Source organism: Trichoplusia ni, chromosome 10, assembly GCF_003590095.1.
Source record: "Trichoplusia ni isolate ovarian cell line Hi5 chromosome 10, tn1, whole genome shotgun sequence".
NCBI classification, from domain to species: domain Eukaryota; kingdom Metazoa; phylum Arthropoda; class Insecta; order Lepidoptera; family Noctuidae; genus Trichoplusia; species Trichoplusia ni.
Genome location: NC_039487.1, coordinates 11,955,064 through 11,977,801, shown reverse-complemented (window position 1 = coordinate 11,977,801; position 22,738 = coordinate 11,955,064). Strand labels below are relative to the sequence as shown.

Genomic DNA, 22,738 nt, shown 5'->3' with positions numbered 1-22,738 from the left:
AGTATTTTTAGTATGTTGTTCATAATAAATTGAATTTGATTGTAAATTTTTTAGGTACTTCTCATAGAAGTATTAATTCCGCTTCAAATTGTGTCGGAGTCAATTGTGTGTATGTCAAATTAAATTAATGGCAATTGGATTAAATCTTTCATTATTCGTATTCTCCTAAGCATTTTGCCAACACAATAATTGAAATTTATTGTGTTGACCGTGAGTTTTCCGGCCCGTACTGGATTTCCAAATATTGTGTTGGAAAAATTCTTAGGAGAACAAGAAAAGTGTAATTTTAACCAATTCCCATTCATTCATCGGCCATTGTAAATGGAGCCAGCGAAATTGGAGCCCTCGTCGATTTTATAGCCGTTTAGGACTTATTGCAGAATACACGAGTGACAACAAAGTCAGGTGCACTCTATTCCCTTACTGTCATTGAACAGCCTGATGAGACGACAATCCGAAACGACCGAAAATAAATGAAGACCCACATCTGCCTTTCGAATGAGGCTTCAATTAATTTAATATAGTAGTAAAGTAAGAGTTGTCCCTTTAAAACTAAGACTTATTCAATCGCGTCGTATCAAATTTTAAATATTTAGCGAATGTATAAAGCTTCGTTGTTGTATAACACTACAGGTACCTACTTAGAGTACCTTATTGCACAATAACAGCAAAGAAGAATGTTAATATGACACCAAGTATCAAGCTTCTATTACACAACCAACGTAATTATATCATCAAGAAACTTTCTCCAAATGTTTTCCCCTTAGTTCGTCAAACGCATTAAAACTCTTCGCTTGTCTGTCATAAACAATCTTTTGTTTATATTGCAGTTACGCAACGAGTTCAATGAGCGAAGGAAATGCGATCGGCATAATATTATGTCACTTTCTTTGCTTTTTGCGTGACCAGTGTTGTATGATGTCTATCTGGCGATGTGAACAACGGTACCACAATGTTACATGTAAACTACCGACTTTCCCTCACATATAAAATGTATGAGTAACGGCTTTCTTTAAAACATGACCATAGATTAAATCAGTTTCTGTTTGTTAAAATTGTTTTTGCCGCCCCAGATTGAGCGAATGATAAAATCAGTCTTATTTCAAATCACATGTGACATTGACTTTGATCATGATAAAAAGGTACCTCGTAAAACCTAAATCAATTCATAGCAAAAACATTTTGCGGACTCATAAATCGTATCCCTATTTTACATTTTTACGATTCGCGATCAAATAACCGTAAAACATTAAAAAACTTGAAATATATTAGACTATTTACATGCTTGGTCCTTTACTTTCATAGAATTTAACCATTTTACTTATGTTCAACTATATTTTTTGCTATCTTCGTTTTATAGAACGTGTTTAATACTCTAATAAGCAGTTTTTTTTTCTATTTGAATGTGGCAATTGTTATCTTGCGTTATTAATTAGGTAGAATTATATTTAGTTGCTTCAATATTTGAACTTAATGAACATTTATAATGGGTGTAAACTATTCGTGTCAAAGCGATTTCCTATTCCTCAAGCAGAGTTATTATACCTATAAATTATTATTTTAGAAAGCATCGTGAATTATTTGCCTTTTCTCAAGCAATTATTTTTGATACCTATCTATTTCCTGTGATTTACATGACTACTGATAAATATTTTTGGTTCTAAATTGACATACTTGGAGGTGTTAACTGTAAGTCTATTGGTACTTTGTGACTGATAAATAATTTTTGATCGATTTAAATACTCATCTAAAATAATAGACACAATTTTTTTCATTTTTGTTAATTACGTCGATAATCTCAAACTTATTACGTTTTTTTTTAATAAGATAACTAAGTTTTATTTATCTTTTTGCGATAAAGCAAAAAATAGAACTATTCTTTTTTTTTCAATCGATTTTTCTGACATTCGTTCTTCTAGATTCTAGAACTTACGTTATAAAGCTTTTAACATAAGGAGGGAGAGTAAGCCCGATTCTAAAATGTTATATATCAATTTCGTCGGTACCTAAATTGGATTACGAGTTAAAACCAAACAGTATGAACTGTGAAGGTCTCGATATATTAGTATTCACTGTAGTGTCAATACAAGGCCCTGTGGACAAACATTTTCTAGAGTACATATTTGGCAATCGCACCTAATGTAATTGTTCCTCATTCAATGTTAGAATAATTTTGAATAAATTAAGATCGACTAAGTCTCGATCCATAACGTGTATTATTATAACTATGATCCATATAATAATATGTAGTTATCATTTTTTGTGCTTATTATTGTTTTTGTTATCGCCATCTGTAACATAATATTATTCTGTCCAATGTCATGATTCAAGTTAGACATGCGCAGAACATCTCAGTTGCTAGAATCTTTAAACATTTATGTACAACTATAAAAATACTTTCACTTCACTGCGTTATGCAATTCAAAACCTGTTTGCTACAGTTTCCGTACCTTTATTTTATCATATGTGTTATCTAGCTCCAATTTGTGAACGAAAGGGTTCAATATTTCGGCGCGCATGTCGTCAGATGAGAAAGCGCCGGTTTCACTATGCAGTTTGCCATTCATTTTCACGAAAGTAAAAACACAATATTATTAAGTTAAGCTTAAATTAGATCACACAATCAACACACATTTTTCGGCACTCTTCCTGAGTGAACAATTATGCTAACACTTTATATATTATGAGATCTACGACGTGTTTTCATTTAATAAACCGCGGTGAATTTAGACACACACCTCCCTCCGAATCAAGATCAAGACTGGTGTTTTCGAGGTCACATAAATACGGCTTGCGATTGGTTCTACGTTTTGACAGGTGCAATCGACCACCCACCGAATTGAACCGAACGAGCCCGAAGCCAAACATCTGATTTTCCAAAAATAATTGTAACGTATGCTTTAATTAAACATTCATGAATAATGCACCAAATGTTCTCCCTAAAACAAAAAGAAAACTAAACTATGAATAGCCAGTGAACCTTAGGTCGATTACCGGTTTTTACAAAGACGGTTGGCTCACCTCGATATACAGTGTTTTTATGGAGTGCGCTTTAAATATATTTCCATTTTTCTTAAAAAAAAACTGATAATTTTGGAAACCTAATTGTCGTAGTAAATACTTTACAACTTATTATTTATTCTGATTCATGTGTGCAAACACATAAGCATTAGGTGACATGGCTTCATTTACTGCAACTAATATGTTTTTTGCTTTATTCGTAAACGCTCCGTAATTTTGTTGTCAAGTCAACTGGCAAAATTTGTCATTATTCTTTGCCGTGAACGTGAATGTCTTGTGTATTGTGTTATTTATTGTGAAAAATAAAACTTAGTTATGGATTTTCACTATTATAATGGAAGCGAAAATCCAAAAGCAAATAATTGACTACTTTTCGTATTTCGACGAGTTCCATACCGCTGTGAAAACAAGTTTGAAAGATTGCCAAAACTGCGCTGCATCTATAAATAAACTGATAAAGCGTTGTAAGAACATAAAAGAGTGAGTGAATTCGTAGTAATGTTTATTGTTTTTATTTTACGACTATGTGTAACGATATTGGTCTTGTAGGACGGACGTGACGGGGACACCGTTGGAAGAATTCGAGGGATTACAAAGCAAGTTGTGTGCTTCAATACATAACCTTATTTCGGAAGACGTTCTTGAGATCCGAAGTAAATTGTAAGTACTACGTAATTGTTATCATAACTGACTCAGAAATGCGCATTCATCTTATATTTTGATAAACATTCAATGTTGGTACAGTAATGATATTTGTTTGAGTTTGTGTGTGATAGTTTGTGGCATTTGATTGTCTATGTCTCATAGCTTTTATTTAAATATGGTTTTATTGTTTTCCGTATATAGTTGCATGCTGTTGAAAGTGAAATGAAATCTTGATATTTCAAATGTATTATAATTTAACATGCAAGTAAATAATAATAGTTTACTATAATGAACAGTCATTTATTATTGTTTACTAGACATTGTAGTACCAATCCTGATTCATTTTTGTTTTTAATGATTGATAAGTATGTTAATTAATTAAGGCTCAGTTAATTATTATGTTATAAGTAAATCTATTTTGTTTATGTGGGTATTTTCAAGTGGGTAATTTTATTATGATTTTAGGTGCATAATTTAACTCTCCAAAGTGTTCACGTAAATATTATTTAATTCCAGAAGCACACTTGAAGAACTGTTAGATAAATTGTGCAACAAAAGCAAAACGCTAAGAGACACCTGTAGAGAAACAGAGTTACAAGAAGACTCCATCCTCGTCAAAGGTACACCACTTCAACCTCCTTTAAAGCAACTCCTTGAGTTTGCAGACGACACCATAACCTTTGGAAGCCAAGTAGTTGCTCAAATAAACACATCCCTAAACATATTATCATACAAGGAATTAGACACAGAACCATTAGGAGACAATTTTCGGTTCCCCGCCAACTGGCAGAGACGCATATCAGAAATTATATCTTACACATCATTCTTATCTGAAAACCAAATATAAAAATGGATTTACTTGACTCAATCCTCAATTCTATGCAAAAGCCGCCTTCGGCTAGCGAAGCACAGAAAAATGCTATGCGGAAACAGAAAGAGGCTATGGAACACAGGCAGAAAGAGGAAAGGAACATGATCAATAGGTTCAGGACAAGAGTTGAGGAGAAGGTAAGTAACTTTATCAAAGATGGTACAAAACCACATCTGCAATTTGAACCAATGGACCAAATGTACAGAACCATCATCAGAGATGTTTCCGAAATTGCCGGCTTACAAGTGTTCTCCTTCGGACAAGAAGGTGTTGACCGATACTCTGTAGTTTACATGAAAGACAACGGACCCTCAGAAGATGAGCTCACAGTACGTAGAGCAAACGGAGTCTGGGACGAAGAGAAAGCTGCAGAAATGGTCCTAGAAAATGTTGAAAGAAAAAGGCAAGCAGCCTTAGATTTAGAAGAAGAAAGAAATAGGAAACGTAAGCGTGGTAAAGAAGAACTAAGAGGTACTTTCTATAAACAGAAATATGCTCACTTGATTGGGCAAGAGGCTGCAATAGATGCTGCTCAAAAGACTAACGTAAACAAGAGTTACGGAGAGGTGCCTAGTGAGAATAAGAAGGATCAGCGGTCCATTGAACAGACTATGGCTGACATTAAGGCTAAGAAGATGAAGAAAGCGGAGACGGAAAAGAGGGATGCTGAGAGTAGTGATCAAATTTAGTGTTTGTTTCAATTAAACACTAGTTAGAGAGTAGTTAGTTTGATTCTTTAATATTTATCGTCTGCGACCATTTGACCTTATAGTAAACAATTTACACTGGTGTTACTCCATAAATAAGATAAGGTCAAACGTCAAAAGACCTTTCGCCACATTTGAAAGTAACATCTTTGAAATGGTGGTTTGATAAAACATTTTTAAAACAACCTCAAGATCAGCACTAAACATTGGTGTAAATTGATAATACTCTATACTTACTAAGGACTCTCACACATTGTCGCTTTACAATCAAATATACGCGGTCCCGTGTGTGCCTAATAAGCCCATTAAAATGTAAAGGCGACTGGTGTTCCTGATTATACGTAGTTTTGCAAGTTCAAATTTAAAATTAGTTATTACAATATCATGTTAAACGATGTTTAAACATGTTAGATGGCACTTGTTTAATCTGGGCCTAAATTTAAGATTTAAGATTATCTTGACTTGGCTTTAACACTCTTTTAGTTTGGCGCAGGTAAAAGGAACTCTGAGGCGCCCCAAGTAGGCGGGAATTAATTATTACGTAATTACACTCGGTATAAACAGGAATTACAGCAAAACGGTAAAAACGGTTGTCACTCACGAACTATTAACGTGACGGTGACATCACGCGCTGTGAATGACATTAAAAAATTGATAGCCTTTCCCTAACTGTTCACCTATTTCATCGCGTTTGAGCTAAGATCGAGTAGGTCCTCCTCATTTCAGGGGTTCAGTAATAGTATAACCTCTCTTGACACCCGTCTCTAAGTTGGCAAAGCATTTGCTGAATGACACTTGAAATTAGACTTACCTTCCCCAAAAGTTCACAGATGTCTTTTACAAACGTTTTAATACTTTATATGCATAGTTTTAGAGTCTGTTTTCTAGTGACGTAAAGAAATTCGCTGCGTTGCCCTGGCCCTAAAGCCTAATCCGTTTTTTGAAAGAACCTCTTTACTTATGATTGATTTGATATCATGCATCTGAAAATTGAAAATCAAGGGCTTAAGCCCACCTGCTTCAGACAGTTTCCTAGTGGAGAAAGCGAGACGGCACTCCACATTTCATATAGCGCCATCTCATTTCTACGATGCAACAGTCTTTAAGACGAAGTGAGGATAATAACCCACTGCTCTATACTTTAATGTAATACGTATTTAATATAAATTGTTTATAGCGTTATTTGGCGGCGGGGGGGGGGGGGTTTGTCCAGCAATATACCGCGATAGAGTTCATCTATTTGCTTGATTTGATTGACAAAATAGATAGTTCATTTAATCCCACCTGTAAATTATAGACGTAGTGTATAATATCCGTCGAAAAAATTGTAATAAAAAAAAAGTACTATTAGCGTTTTTAGCTTCTGATTGACACGATAAAATATGTTTTGTGTCGATCGTTCTTGGTTCTTCCTCCGTTTTTGGTAGCCCAGTGTTCGCAATCGAAATAAGCATTGACAATTTACTGAAAAAATACGACATGTTGGAAGAGAAATACAAAAAGTTCAGTGGAAATGCATCCATATTATATTAAAGCATGTGTATCCTTGGGCTAGCAGTGAGCCTTTAAATGTAACTTCAAAATAAATTGAATCACCAAATAAATCGTAAAAGGTATTTCCTCCCTACAATTTCTACCATTTACAATGTACTTCTATTACCTACTATCGAATAATTTTAAATATTGTCTATTAAGCCCACACTTAAGATCTTCCTGAATAGTTATTAAGTGAATAGCAACTATAGTTTTAAATGAAATGAAAGTTTTATTTGCCTGTATCGATAAGGAAACTCATCTATGCGCGCGGGCCTATGTGTGCGTGCGATGATTTACTATTGAAGCTTAGATTTCTGTGACGGGCCCCGATTCTGCTATTTTACAATGGCGGATGAATGAATGGCAATTGGATTAAATTTTAAATTATTCCTGATCTCTTAAGTATTTTGCCAATATAATGATTGGAAGTTAATTGTATTGACCTTGAGTGTACCGTCCCGTACTGAATTTACAATTATTGTGTAGAAAAGTGCTTAAGAGAATACGAAAAATGACATTTTAAGTCAAATTTCATTCAATCATCGGCAGTTGCAAATAGCAGAATTGGGGCCCTGTATATTTACACGAGATATCCACACATAGTATCGCGCGCAAAGTAAAGTGAACTATATTAGGTATATTATGATGATTTTCCTTATCGATCGTGTACTATTAAGGATCTATTTTACCCAATGACGTGTACTAAATCTCCGAATGCTAGAAGGCAATTTTATGTCGTTAAATGTCTTTCTATTTCTGCTTTATACCTTGGAATGAAAGAGACAGAATGATACTTACAGCGATTTTTCAGTTAGACCATGTTGTTTAGAACATATTCTGTTATTAACAATAAAGTATTTATTAAGAACAACATCTTATGCGCGTGAGTTGTTCAAAGGATGAATTTATATTCGTTGATAACAAGAATATACATTGTTGATTTGAATTTGGAATTAATCCATGATTGTTTCCAGTCTTACTTTTACAAATATCTGGAAATAATAATATATGTTTGTCAGATAATACTACTAATTCCCATAAACCTTTTATGGGAATTATTTAAAAGTAATTGTTAAATTACAAACAACCATTGTTTTTTATTTGCGAAGTTTTCTTATTTACATAACTCGCTAAGAAAGTATCTTGTAGCTTTATATTTTTGGAAATATAAGTAACAAATGTGTCTGTTATTTAAAATTTTGTGAAAAGCATTTCGATTTGTCTAGTATAATGAAATTTTATCAATACCTAATAGATATGGAATAACCTTTTATTTTTAATGAACATCAGCTAGTTTTATTGAACGCGTATTTTTGGGCACTAGTTGCGTATAACAGTTACATAATGTACAGGGTGTAACAGATAATTACCTCATAAAGTTTATTCTTAAAATATACCGAAAAAATTGCTTTTTCGATGAATATCCTCTAGGTACTGTTTCATTTTGTTGTATGGATTCAAACTTGAAATATTGTTTCGGGTTTTTGTTACACCCTGTATAAATAAAACAATATACCGCTAATATTGGCTGTAGGATTTTGTGTATGTAATATAGTATAAAATTACTAAAATATACCTCATATATAATTGTACCTTCGTTTGGTATCCAAAGTTGATACAAAAGAAATTATTATTTTTTTACTAACAGGACGAAATAAAGACTGGCTTGAGTTTTATTATAGATAGCAATAATTAGTTAATAATGTTACTGAATATCATTACTGTGTATCTTTTGAAGTGGAAATAAAAATTATTCAGTGCTTATCGGTATTTTAATTCTAATTATTAGTTGAGCAAAACAAAAACCTCTTTAAAAATATAAAGGTAAAGTTTTTACATTGGAAGCGTCGTCTAAGTTCCCCACAAACCCACTGCCTATATGTATAATATACTTGCGCTCACTAGACAGATTCCACGGGCGATTCTACGGAAAAAAGTATCACAAGCTAAGGACGTCATTATTCTCACCACACTATAAATACTGCAGATTGTTTTTTTTCTATATTATTTATTGTCCAAGTACGTAAAGTTACTATTAACAGATGACTAAAAAATTAAAACAATTTAACACTACAGTTATTTAAACCAGTCGGTGAGGATAATGACGACGACGTCACCCTCACCCAGATGTTTTGATAACCTATAATTCAATTGATTATAATCCTTTTTTTTCGGATGGAAAATTCTCAAATGAGAGTCCTCCCCCTTTAGCTTGGGCCGAAGGAACTGTCAGACTGAGTAAAACACACTCATTATCCTTCCTTGCCCTTTGCGAACTGACGCCGTGGTAACCCTTTCGATTACAAACCCTGCGTTTGTTTTTCAACTGAGGAAATGTGCAGCTTTTTAGAAGAAAATCTAATCATGTACCTAGGTACAATGATTTCATCCCAATAAGAATACCTTATATAGAATAATAGCAGATAAAAGAATAAATAAAATATATTTCAATATTTTTTTCAAATACGGTTTCGTTTGTAGTTATGGCAACTTCTATTTGAACATTATGAGGATTCCCGATTAGAGTTCTCATCAAAATCAAAGTCATATTTTTTTAGAACGTTTATTTACCATCAACACGTTATTAGGCATATGTACTTATACAGAAACAACAATATTACGATGGAATGTGAGCATTCCTATCGTAAAACTATTACTAAAACCTATCTGATATGGCAACACCCTCGCACCGAACATAAAAAAAAAACAACAAATCGAATTTAATTTCACAGATTATTGAAAGAACACATCCCTAGTTCCTTATACCTTTTAGGATATTTTTGTCACCTAACTTTCAAAGAAAATTAAATATCACTTTTCTATATTTCGGTATTTACCGACTAATGTAGACAAGAAAAAACAGAAAAGATATACCAACATATTAAAGATTACTTCCAAATTTGATGTAATACAAAAATACAACAGTAAGATGTCGGTGCGTGTCTTCCTTAATTTGTTACATCGTTGCTTCATTCTGCCTCAAGACATTGATATATGTACTATACAAAAGTTATTGTCAAGCTAAACACCAACTAGGGACCATAAAACTTTACTCATAAGATATACATTGGTAAGATATGTGTAACATTTTCACAAACAATGATATTATTGTAACAACTTTGAGCACGTATTGAGTATTTTGACAAAGAAATTATGATTGTTTTTTTTTCAATATTTACAAGACAGACAAACAGCAGTACAGTACATTTTTAAAAGCACCTGCTATTTTCAATATTGAATAACATTAGACATTTTTAACTGTTAGGGCCAATGCATACTAGCGGAGATAACGTGTCTTTTGTTGTAGATATTATTTTTTTATTACGTAAGCTAGTTAGCATTGCGTAACATGAGCACTATATTAGTGGATTAACGATGTTTTTAGATACATAATTTGAGTTTTAGATCGTCCTTTTGTGTTCGTATGACTTGACCCTAACAATTAAAAAACTGCAAGAAAATCAAGATACAATCAATTAATATTGTTTGACGGACAACGCATGCAAATGCTTATAATATTATTTAAGTATTTAACAAATTATGAAGACTCATTTATTCAATAAAATTAATTGCGTTTCTAATTTCGTTGTGCTTTACTACTAAAGTGCACATTATGTTTCACTAAACAATTAATAGTTAAAATTAATAAAATGTATAGATACTTAAAAAATAACACTGTAGTAAATATTCAAGTAAAATGTAATAAATTTAAAAAGCAAGTAGCTGCAACTGCATCTTAATTTATTATTAAACACGTTTAATTGACTTTAATCAATGGCGGTCTACTATTATTGTTACATGAAATAAGTGATAGATAAAGTACTGACTAAAGAGGCATTACAGTAATCATACTCCCGCAAGAAGAGTTATGTTTCAAACGAATTGGTACGTTGGAACTCGATACTAGCGCCAATCCATGCAGTGGCTCGATTTGGAACTACGCTCAATCGAAATCTAACGACGCTCGTAACATCGTCTCGCTACTCGATCTTTTTCTGTTCAAATTGAGAAACAAATGAAAATCAATCAATTTCCAAAGTAAGCCCGCGGTATAACTAAAATAATAAAATAACATAGCTAAAAATACACTACGTGATCATAACCAAAAAAAAGTTTGTGAGATAAAGTTGACGTTTTGATTTTCGTATCTGTCAAAATAAATGACTGTAAATTAAGTAGAAACAGTGTGACACAGAAATACATACATCAATTATAATAGTAACTAATCTTAGATACCTATATTATAAGGTTACAACAACATCAATTGGCGTTATACTTTGTGCAACGAAAGTCCTAGTGTGTCTAGACGCTATTTTAAAGTAGGTTTTATAACCTAAGTTAATATGTACATTACATATAAATGACAATACATAATTGTATCTACATTAAAGGCAAGCCAGTACAGTCATCTTCAAAAATGAAAAGAAAAATGTTTACGCAAACAAAAGTACTTAATAAAAAAATCAGAAGGACCTTTGGTTGCGACTGTACGCAGTGAGCTTCACTAACTGCAATAAACATATTTTTATTTTCCGCCAGATGGCGCTGTGTGTAAGCGCCTTCTAGTGGCATATTATGCCCATATTTTTTTGAATTGCAAACATGAACGTTAATAGATACAAATACTAACAAAGACTTATTATACTGGACAGCTGTAAAACAAGCTTAGGCCACATGGGCCTAATAAATATTTGAAATTTCCAACGGAAGACAAAACAGATACATATTCCATAACTACGTAACATGTCAAACAATCTGTCCTTTAGACAAAGTTTTTTCAAGCCATCGTATCAAATGTGTGTATGGAAATGACCTTTCCTCACTCCTACACTATCATTCCATGTCTTGCCAAAACGAGCAGTGAAATGTTTTGAAAATAGAACATACTCAGTGCCGGCGTAAGGGCTACTGATACCCCGGGGGAAAATATTGTGGCGCACACTTGAGGGAAGCAATATCAAGTGTTAGTTTTTTGCTGATCCCAAGTAAAATTATATTAAGAATTTCATCTTTCCTTTAGCGTTACGTTTGGCGGTGGAAGTATTCCACCTCTAGCGTAGAGCACAGTTCTGAGGGTGCGCCAGGAGGGGAAAGAGACTCCAACTTCAGACCTTGGCGCCCCCCAGAATTTGTCGCAATGGGCCATCGCCCCATCACGCCCCCCCCCCCCCTAACGCCGGCACTGATTACGTTCTATTTTATCAAGCGTTAAGAGTGGTTATACAACCTTACAATTCAACCTTTTTAAGAAATAAAATTTAAATATTCTAGAACAATAGTCCAATAGATAACAACGTATCACATCGATTTTTTTTATTGTCACATTGTTTTTAATAATGGCTGACAAACGGCCAATTCAATAAATATGTATTAGATTTTTGCCTTCTACACGAATTATGTTTCAAAGTATACTTACATTTGAAAACTTCTACATAAATACATAATGTATAAGTAATATTTTTCAATTTACAGTAGAGATAAGAAATACAATATTATTTCAAAATTTCAACAGCTTTAAGCTTAACGAATGTAAAAATTATTAAAATTATATAGACGTAAACATTTTATTATTGTCGCATTTTTTATTAGATAAAGAATAAAAGACGTAAAAAATACCAGTCTCCAACAATAAATTTTTAGCAATAGCAACATTCCTAACAAAAGTTTAAAAGATTTATTGTCGACATTTTATTATTGTCACATTTTTTACTAAAATTACGACGCCATTATACATTTGGCTATTGTCAATACTAGTATTTTACTTTATAGTATCTATAACTATTTTATGATAGTAAATATTATAAAAATTCAACAGTAGATTTATACAAACGGCAGGATATGACGAATAGATATGGACTACTTTAACATTTTGGATATGTTTCCAATATATTCTCGAACGAACTGCAAACGGGATTATATTCGTCATAATACAAGAAACCAGCAGTAAACGCCACAATCTTAGTCTACTTCTCATAAGTATATTCGTAAATTAATTATAAACTTTGGTTTTAAATTCTGGAAGTGGAACATATCGTAGGTATAATATCATGAACTGGACGACAAGTAAATTAATGGATGATGATATTTTTAATAGGCAACACCATACATTGATTCCTTCAGCGAGTTAAAATATCAGATAAAGGGTTATCCAGTGCATACTGAACCCGTATAACGACGCGGGACTACTTATTTCCAAAAGGTTACAAAAGTTCAACTTCATGGAAATTTTGGATGCACGTTTTGAGACACATAGGATGCATCACGTGCTTTTGTAAAGTACCCGCAAATTTTCAAAAGCACTGGTCGCTTTCCGAAACTGATAGAACATGTCTTTAAGATGGCTGCTTTTTACTTCAATATGATGAAATTTCCCCTCTGTTTGTTAGCAAAGTGAGAGGATTTGATCAGTGGCATTAGTATAGTCTCAGGGATAAAATCAATTATTTTTGCAATTTTTTGTTCTGGTTTACTCTTCATCGTCTGTCTCGCAGCAGCCAGGCCAGCAGCAACTCTCGCTCCCATCAGGTCTGGTGCAGAACAGCAGAGTCTCCGTCGTGGAGACAGGTCGAGGCTCGATGCCGTGGAAGTCGCGCAACTCTTCAGCAGGAAACCAGGCGCGTTCTTCGTCGTCTATTATCGGGATGCCGAAGTATCTGTAATTTCGTTTTGAAAGATATTAGAATTTTAGGTCTGTTTGACACAAAATCAATGTTAATTTTGACTGTTATAGTCTGGTGGTACAAGTCACCACGTCAAACCCTCTGTGCGCGTTTGCATTGTGTAACCCAAGAACACATGTTCTGGGTCTAGGTGTTCTATGCATGTGACTTGAATGTTTGCGAAACCCCCCGCAACACTAGGATTAAAATAACTGACTGTGAGAGCCAAATCAAATTTTAATCAATTCATAATAAATAGGATCTAAAGAACTTATATCTGAACTAAGTATACCAAAAAACCCGCGATTCACTGACTCCTAAAACCTGTTGCTAACAAAATCATGACTGACCTGCATATACCCACTACCGGTATCCAAAGCACGGAAGCCAGTACGAGGACCAAGACCAGCAGGACCGCCCACACGGGCCAGGGCTTCCTCTCCGTGTCACCAATGGCCTTGATCCAGGCGTCGTACGCGGACCCCTCGGTGGCCAGCTCCACGAACGAGGAGATGAGGATGGACAGCATCGCCAATGGGGACAGGTACTTCCAGCAGATCAGCCAGTAAATCCCGGGACGCTGGCCCGTCATTAGCTGTATGTCATCTGCAAATCTGGAATCGAGACGGCTTTTTGTATTAACCTTTGCTTCGAGGTAAAATAAAATATTTAACTATTTTACTATTTTGGGTGTACATTTTATATAGATTAATTAAATTGGAGTGTCTGTTTGTAATATTGGAATAACCGTTTTTACTACATGCATAATATGAATAATATTCGGCACACTTAAATAAGTTTTACAATTTCTGTCTATCTGTCCTGGCTGAAATGAAACCCATTTTGGCAAGAATTTTATTAGCAGGTACCTAATCTAACAAGGAGAACTTCAGCTACTTTTAGAAACAATATTTCATTGAAATAATGATCGAATAAAGATCTAGAATAATTTCTAAATACAGAGCTTCTATGTATTCTGAACTTTAGCTTGTGAAAGATAAGATTAATATCTGTGAAAACCGGAAAAGAATAGCTAGCTGTCTTGTTTGTGCTTGTTATAAATAAATTATCTGTCCTAACTTTGAAAAGTTTTGATCGTGGCAAGGAAAGTTTTTCGATTCATCCTCGGATTCTTACTTATTCCTAGAGTGCGGGTGACGGAAATATCCTTGGAACGAATTAAAATCTCGGTGTTCCATGTCATCTAAAAGTATGGCAAAAATAAAACCCTCACTGACTTAGAGTGAACTATACCATCCCTACTAATATTATAAATGCGAAAGTAACTCTTTCTGTCCGTCTGTTACGCATTCACGTCTAAACCACTGAACTGATTTTAATGAAATTTGGTACAGAGATAGAGTTGACCTTGAGAAAGAACATAGGATAGTTTTTATCTCGGACTTTTGAAGAGTTCTCTTGTAAACGCCGACCTCGAAGCGGGCGAAACCGCGGGCGAAAAGTTAGTGTTGTAATAAATCTTGTAAAAAACTAAGTTCGTAACCTTGAATACTAAGTAAATTTTCACATAATAATAATATTTCAATAGTTTTACACAGCGCCATCTAGTGATCGTGATTTGGTATGTGTAATGAGTAATGTACACCGTAAGTCATCCCCTCGTAGCTATCAAAAGGTTTATTACATAAATTTTCCGCGACGCTATTACGTTCGTAACTAAATAAAATGCGTTTTCTAGGTTGCCTTACGTAAACAATTTATTCAAACTCGAAAAATAAAGTCATTAAAGTAGATGATTTTGAGTACTTATTATTTATAAGTATCTATAGCTAATCTAGATAAGGTGAAATATCTCCAGTCTATTCTAATCAAGCTTAATTAACATCTTAAGTCTGCGCGTTAAGTTGTAATCGATAGCTTTAAAATGAAGTAATTGGACAACATTATTTGACTTGTGCCATGTAGGTCAAATGAAATACACCCTAAAACCAATCAGAAAGACTGTATCAATCGGAGCCTCGAAAGGGAATGGGACTGACAAAATTGAAATACGATCGCATTTTGTTCGATGGAACAAAACAAAAGATATTGAGACAGCTATATACACTGGCCGATGAATTATTGAAAATTGGATTAAAATGACACTATCAATGATAAACACTTCTAATCTATACTAATATTATAAAGCTGAAGAGTTTGTTTGAACGCGTTAAATTAAAAAAATATTTTTGTGGTGCATAGACCATTTATCAAGTAAGGCTATAGGCTATATAACATCACGCTGAGTCCCGCTGAGACTAATAGGAGCGAAGATACAATGGAAAATGTGGAAAAAACGGGGTAAATTATTCATCTTTGAGTCGCGGGAAACAGCTAGTGAAATATATTATGTGTACTAACTACTATCCTTACAGGCTAGGAAAATTAGGTTCTAGTTTTTATCTACCCTTAAACATCTATTTTGATGTAAATCAGTGTAATGTCATGTACGTGAGGAATCCTTTGTGAAAACTCACAAAGCGACAAATATATTGTCTTGATAGTGTTATCTTGTGGCGTGGAACTATTATTTCTAGATCAAAGGAGGTATTAGAAAGGATTTCGTAAAATTTACTAACAATGTCGGGACGAGATGGCGTAAATGATTTATCGGCTAATGATATGAAATCGTTTCTATGTTTCGACAATTTCGAAATTAGAGACGTAACAATTTAGGTCATTAACCGCCAATTTTCCAAAGAGCAATGCCGTCTAACGTTAACGAAAACTCCAAGCTAAATTGTAAAAAATGGAATCCACAAATTTTAATTAAGAAAACGTCTGACAAAAGTATTCTTAATATCAATTCACTTCCGGCATTCCGCTCATTTTCTACTGGAAATACTGAAATCCCAAATCGTCTGTACTAAGGTTTTATCGTCCTTATAAATTGTTGCTTTTGCTCGACATTAAAAAGTAAAAAGAAACGCAAAGACAGATTACTAAGGTGAAACGGAGGCGAGGACAAAGCTTTGGTTCAAAGAAACGTTACGTAACGGACATATGAAAAACGGTCGCTTTGTGTACGCTACGGCGTTATTAACTGCGAACACATTACAATTTTCGAAATAGAAGAGATTAGAGAAACATTTGAAAAGCAAAGGATTTATTTTTGTGTCGCGAGGTTGAATATTACGAAACTTTCTTTCCATTTTTTTCGTTATTCGTTTAAGGCGACATAAAAATACAGTTATTGCTTTTAAAACCCAAGTAAAGTCAATTTCAAACACCTAACAGTCATTTTTGCCGTTTAACCGTTTTTAATCGCATACGTGTCGTATTGATCGCACTGCAATGTGGGACAAAACGGTAGTTAGTTTTTGTTGAGGTCAAAGTTTAAATAAACACCTATTATATAGACTTTTTTTTATTAAATGGGGAATTAATAACAATATTTTAAGATACGCTTAGTTCTTGGCTGCACTGAACATGTGTTAGTCAAACTGTGAGAAGCCTTTAACTCATAGAAACAGCGAGTTGGCGACATCCCAACTGGCTCAAAAGCTAACTACCTGGTGAGAGGTTGGAGTACTTGAGAATAACCTAGAAATATGATTAATAAAATTAATTCTTATTTTCATTGCTTCGTCGTCGTTCATAACATAGTATTGTCGTCTTTAGGTTTTCATTAATTTTTTTGTTGAAATTCCTTTTTTTGTATTATGGTCATTACTTAGATGGGAGAAGTTATTTTTAAGTTGTTATTTTTCAATTGCAAGGTTTTATCCTTTCCCCTCATAGAGTAGTTTATTATAATGCATGTTGGGCCTTTAATTATTAGATACATTAGCATTTATGACAACGGCAACGTTTCGAATTAACCAATGCTTGTACTGAGTCTGGGTGACTTGGATGTTTGTTAAAACCCTAGCGACACATTGATTTAATTCCTTAGACAGGGAGTCATTTTTTATGGGAGAATTTAGACTTTCCATTAGTTATCTCTTCTGATGGCGGCATTGTGTTGGTTGTCAGCTTTCATAGCGCGTATCAAACCCTTAACAAACAGCCAATATTTTAAAATAGAACAAAACATTAAAACCTTTTTCCTCTGAACACCAATCCTTCGATTCCCGTTGCCCCTCCGTTCCTCTTTAACCCCAAGTGTCCCTAACCACACTCACCACTAACTACGGGGATTTAAGCTTTACAATTATTTATTCTCAGTAATCTAGATTAACTCATCCTTTTAATACTATAATTAAATGGAGTAGTTCATTTTTAGTTTTTCACGCCAAAACCACTAGACGCATTTGGAAGAAATGTGGTGCAACGATAGTTTATAACCCGATTTTATGTTTCCGTGGGATCATTTTCGGATTTCGGATATGCTAACGGCGTGTAACTTCTATTTGCCATATTTACGAGTAGACTTTCCCCCTGACCTTGAGTCTCAATTCAGATTGAACAATGTATTGATTCGTCTTTTTTCTTTTCCCTACGTAAGGAGTAGCCCAAACTCTTACTTAAATTGTAGACCCTGACCCAATGCCGTTAGGTTAAAATAGTCCAACAAAACACAACACGATTTTCTCAGGGTTAATTGAAAATGGCGACCTAACCGGCTGAAAGTCAATCTTTACGGCACGTTAACCTGATTTGAGACCCTCTTACGAACGAGTGGGCGCAAACCTCCCTACCCTATCTCTTATAAGAAATAAGTTACAGATCTAATTGGTTGTTTATCCTAAAGTGATCTTAAGTATTTGAAAGGTTTTTTACCCGAAGGCTTAATCCCTTAACCCAATTACTAAAGCGCTGTGGACTACACGTCTTATTTGTTTTTTTTTTCTTTAACATAACAATTATGTTCCTCTGTCTCGGGATTTACTAACATAAACACACATGTGCAAAAGTCAAATATCTGTCACCAAGCTGCGTCTCATAAACCTTGATAGTTAGCAGTTGAAATTTTCACAGATGATGCTTTTTTGCCGCTATAACGATAAATACTAAAAATTGCTTTTCAAGTTAGCTCCCAAGCATTATACGGAACTCCTCACTCGTGAATCTGACTCGTACTAAGCCTTAATTCATGTTATGTATAGAATCGTTTTCACAGGCATAGGAAACGAATGGTGGTCGATACCTTAACCTTAATTGTAGAGCAGTTATTCAAATTCGTTACGTGATTGTCTATTTTCACAAAAAGATCAACTCGATTTAGCTAAGTAGTTCTCTTTGTTGAAAGCACCTGAAATCCTAAACCAACAGACGGAAAGTAACATGCCTAAGTAAGGTACCTAAAACTGTACTGTTTGCATTCAATTTTACTTATGTTTAGTAAGGGTTGAGGGTATAATAGCCCTTAATACTATTTTCGGACGCTGAGCTAAAGAAAGGCAAATCGCGAATTAAACGTTTGAAGTTTTACGTTAATATAACTGGACATACCTTTTAACTCCATACACGTAGGCAATCCCGACGCACTCGAAGAACGCAATGATGAGCAGAGGGAAGTTCCCGCTGTACATATCGAACAGCAAGAAGATGTAACTGCCAGAACCATGAGCAAAACCCATAGACAGGAGACAGCAGAGAAGGCAGAGACCGCCGGTTAAATACTCCTTTCTCAAATTCGGGAATAACTTCATATCCACGATAGATGTCACCACTCCTTCCAGGGTTCCGAATTGGGAGTCGATTCCGAGAGTGAACAGCATCAGGAAGAAGAGGACGGACCAGAACTGCGCGCCAGGGAACTGGTTGATCGCCTCCGTGAAGATTATGAATGCCAGGCCAGTGCCAGAGGCTGTCTGTGGAAGAAAAGGTGCTGGTTAGCATGGTTCAAGAAAACTGGTTCATGTGATAATACAAGGAAATACAAATTTAAGGTCGTGTTTTGAAAATTCAATTAATGACTACAAAAGAATTTTATACGGCGTGTCATTGAGCCAATCTATCTCTTCTAATATATAAAATTGTCGCGATGCTATTTACCGTACTGCTCCGAAACGGCTTAACCGATTTTTACGAAATTTTATATGCGTATTCAGTAGGTCTGAGAATCGGCTAACATCTATTTTTCATACCACTAAGTGGTAAAGGTTGCTCACACTAAAATTTATTTTTTTATTTTTTGGATGAATGTTTATGTTTTTATTTTTTTATAATGTGGCTTTAAAAAGTACATACAACTAGAATCAATTTATTAGGCAAAACAACGTTTGCTGGGTCAGCTAGTATACTATGATATCAATTCATCAGTCATAACATAAAATTAAACATACTCTTAATTTTCTTTGACAACTAAACAACATCAATCGAATTGATTAATCGTACAATTACATCGTTTCCGATGTTGAAATAAGGCGACAACAAGAAGGCAAATCGCACCCCTTGTCAAGGTTCCGACTTCGCGACCATCTATTTAGGTCGATGTGACACTTCACTAAACTTCCGAAGAAACCAAGACGCTTTATAAATGTCGACATAAAATATTAGTGCTTGCACTAAAGTTGAGTTTATAGAAGTCATACCTAATACATTGTTAAATTGAAGTTTTTATTATGTGGACAAAGTCGTGCACTTACATTATCCAACTCCTTTTGCAGGTCGCAGACCGGTAGATGTGGCATCACCAAGTGGGTGAGGTTCCCGTTCAGATCTACCGTCACTGTCTGCCCCGCCTCCGGCAGCACCATAGACTTGAAGGCTGGACCAAAAACCTCCAACAAAGTCTCGTTCCTAACATCCAGACACTTCTCATACACCATCGTAGCCTTAAATCCAATTATAGAGAACACGACGATGCCAGCAAACATAGACGTTAAACAGTTCGTCATAGAGACCATAATTGCATCTCTATAACAGTTATTATCAACGGGGTTATATGATGAGAAAGCTATCAAGCCTCCGAAAGCGAGGCCAAGGGAAAAAAATATCTGTGTGCCCGCTTCCAGCCATACCACAGGGTCTAAAATCCTGTGCCACTTCGGCGTGAATAAATGAATGAGCCCATCACTCATACCCTTTAGAGTTATGCCTCTAAAAAAGAAAATTACGAGGACAATGTAAGGGAAGGTGGCGGTTACATAGACGACCTTGCCGGAGGAGGCGATGCCCTTAATCATGCAGAGATAGACGAGGATCCAGGCGATGACCAGGGCGAGAGCTATCTTGTAGTTGAAGGACTCCGGATAGTTTATGTCTTCGGAAATCTGGAGGGTGGTGCGGTACCAGAAGTATTGCGTAGGACTGCTCACCTGGAACAAATAGAATATCACTTTAATTACGAAAAAATATTTGTATAACCAACATTATTCTGAATTTAAGGCACGAAAACGTGGTAATTTGCAAAAATACTCTTTCATTAAATTAACAACTGTGCTAAAATAGATTGTACACAATATAAAACAGTACACTTCTTGTAAAAATAACGGCAAGCTGAGTCTGATATACGACGTGGAATAAAAACACAATTTTCTACACGAACGCACGTAGAGAACGAAATTAATAGGGGTAATTATAGCAAGACGGTAAAATGACAAGAAATATCTTGGTCTCAAGGACCGTAATAATACGAAGGCCAAAGAAAGACGCAATTACTTAAATGTTAGCTTCCATAATTAGTTAGAGATTAAGATAAGGAGACTTATTGCTAGAGATTTATTCATAACGAGATAGTCATTGTTTATTTAATATGTTTATAAAAAAACTAGTTACTAGCTATACTACTACTAGAGGAGCTCGTGGCTAAGCTATAACCGCATAAGTGATTCGATCACAGGTTAAGCTATGCTCGACGCGGCTGGTCCGTAGATGGGTGACCATCTTTGTCATAACGAGTTCCTCCCTGTTTCGGACGGCACGTTAAATTGTGGATCCCGGCTGTTATTCCTACATCTTTGACAGTCGTTACAGGTAGTCAGAAGCTTGAAAAAGTCTGACAGCCAGTCTAACCAAGAGGTATCGTGTTGCCCAGGTAACTGGGTTGAGGAGGTCAGATAGGCAGTCGCTCCTTGTAAAACACTGGTACTTAGCTGAAACCGGTTGGACTGGTAGCCGACCCCAACATAGTTGGGAAAAGGCTAGGCCAATGAATACTGTTACTAGCCGTTGCGTGCGTCTTTGTCCGCGTGGTTATGAAGATGTGAGCGAGTATTTTTACAAATTAGTTGAATCTTTTTAGAGTATCCTGAAAAGAAGTTTAATGTTAATGTTAAGTACAATAGATTACATAGTTACAAACCGGCCTCGCTACCGCGCAACAACAATTATTTTGCTGCAAAGTTATTTTAAAACAAAGTTATGTGATAACTCTTAAGATATTCACTGAAATTGAATGATATTTATTTTGATAAGGTTTAAGTACCACCATGTTTATAAAGAGCTTTCGAAAATTGACGTTGCTTTAGAACTTTTTTTAATAAGAATGTTTATAGTTAATTAACCTTTGAAGAGAGATACATGCATATAAATATACTATTTTTATGTATGCCCTATTTTTGTATGGTAATTTAGAATTAAGCTTTCAAATGTTGTGGCTATGTGTATGTGCTCAAAAGTTTTTTTCTGGCTTAACTTAAAAGATTATTTATTTTTTATGTCCTTTGTTCATTTATCTTCAAAACCAAAAATATAAAAAGCAAGATTTAAAATGAAACGAAAGAAAATGTGTAACAGAGGGGAAACAGAACGTTTACTCTGATTAATTTGTGCCCGATATTGGCCAGATGCGGTTCTTTTTAATAGAGATACTTATAATGAGTTATTGAGTTCGAAATTATATAAATTAAATCCATACTTTAATTCCTTCTAGAGTTTCACACCTAAAGGTTAGAAACAGACTTTATTATTATTATTCAAACACCAAACTTATCAATTTAATCCTACCGTCGTGGGGGGTTTTACAAAAATTCAAGTCACAAGCACAAAGACACCCAGACTCAGAACAAGGATTCGTGGATCACACAAATGCTTGTCATATGTACGGATCCCACTCGTGACAGCGACCGTTTTGTGGGTTTGGTGTGGAGACCTTAACCACGTTTATACCACTCGGCTATCGTGCAATCACTCAATGCAGGTTGTAAGTAAATAAAGCATTCAAATGGAAGGCTATATTTTTTCCAACATTACGTATCATCGGCCTAGCACTACCGGGCGGTGTGTAGCCTTTTAGCCAACTGTTTAGAGGTCGGCTTCTAGTCTAACCGGATTCAGCTAAGTGCCAGTGTTTTGCAAGTCGGGAGTGCCTGACTAGTTTCGGACCCAACCGGAGTCCTTAATCATGAGCTGACGCGGCAGGCTTCGCGAGTCGAACGCGTGTTTAAACCGTTGCATCATTTAATAATATT

General features: G+C 34.9%; 3 protein-coding genes across 4 annotated transcripts in view; 1 reads left to right on the top strand and 2 right to left on the bottom strand.

The window, feature by feature from the left end:
* Window positions 1–2,737, bottom strand: part of LOC113498312 (lysophosphatidylcholine acyltransferase-like) — a 36,732-nt gene extending 33,995 nt beyond the window's left edge. For both annotated transcript variants that reach the window (XM_026878289.1, XM_026878290.1), the window contains exon 1: window positions 2,451–2,737. In XM_026878289.1, the coding sequence (XP_026734090.1) occupies window positions 2,451–2,567 (117 nt within the window). In that variant the 5' untranslated portion in view covers window positions 2,568–2,737. The remainder of the gene's footprint in view (window positions 1–2,450) is intronic.
* Window positions 2,738–3,231: 494 nt separating this feature from the next.
* On the top strand, window positions 3,232–5,259 carry LOC113498311 (sperm-associated antigen 7 homolog). Its single transcript, XM_026878288.1, has 3 exons — window positions 3,232–3,501; window positions 3,571–3,681; window positions 4,183–5,259. Exon 3 carries the CDS (start codon window positions 4,516–4,518, stop codon window positions 5,224–5,226), a length of 711 nt encoding a protein of 236 aa, XP_026734089.1. The 5' UTR covers window positions 3,232–3,501; window positions 3,571–3,681; window positions 4,183–4,515; the 3' UTR covers window positions 5,227–5,259.
* A 7,307-nt stretch (window positions 5,260–12,566) lies between these two features.
* Window positions 12,567–22,738, bottom strand: part of LOC113498030 (sodium-dependent neutral amino acid transporter B(0)AT3-like) — a 423,880-nt gene continuing 413,708 nt past the window's right edge. Inside the window, exons 2-5 of the mRNA XM_026877912.1 lie at window positions 19,973–20,644; window positions 18,834–19,195; window positions 13,790–14,053; window positions 12,567–13,433 (exon numbers count right to left, since the gene is read on the bottom strand). Of these exons, the coding sequence (XP_026733713.1) occupies window positions 13,247–13,433; window positions 13,790–14,053; window positions 18,834–19,195; window positions 19,973–20,644 (1,485 nt within the window). The 3' untranslated portion in view covers window positions 12,567–13,246. The remainder of the gene's footprint in view (window positions 13,434–13,789; window positions 14,054–18,833; window positions 19,196–19,972; window positions 20,645–22,738) is intronic.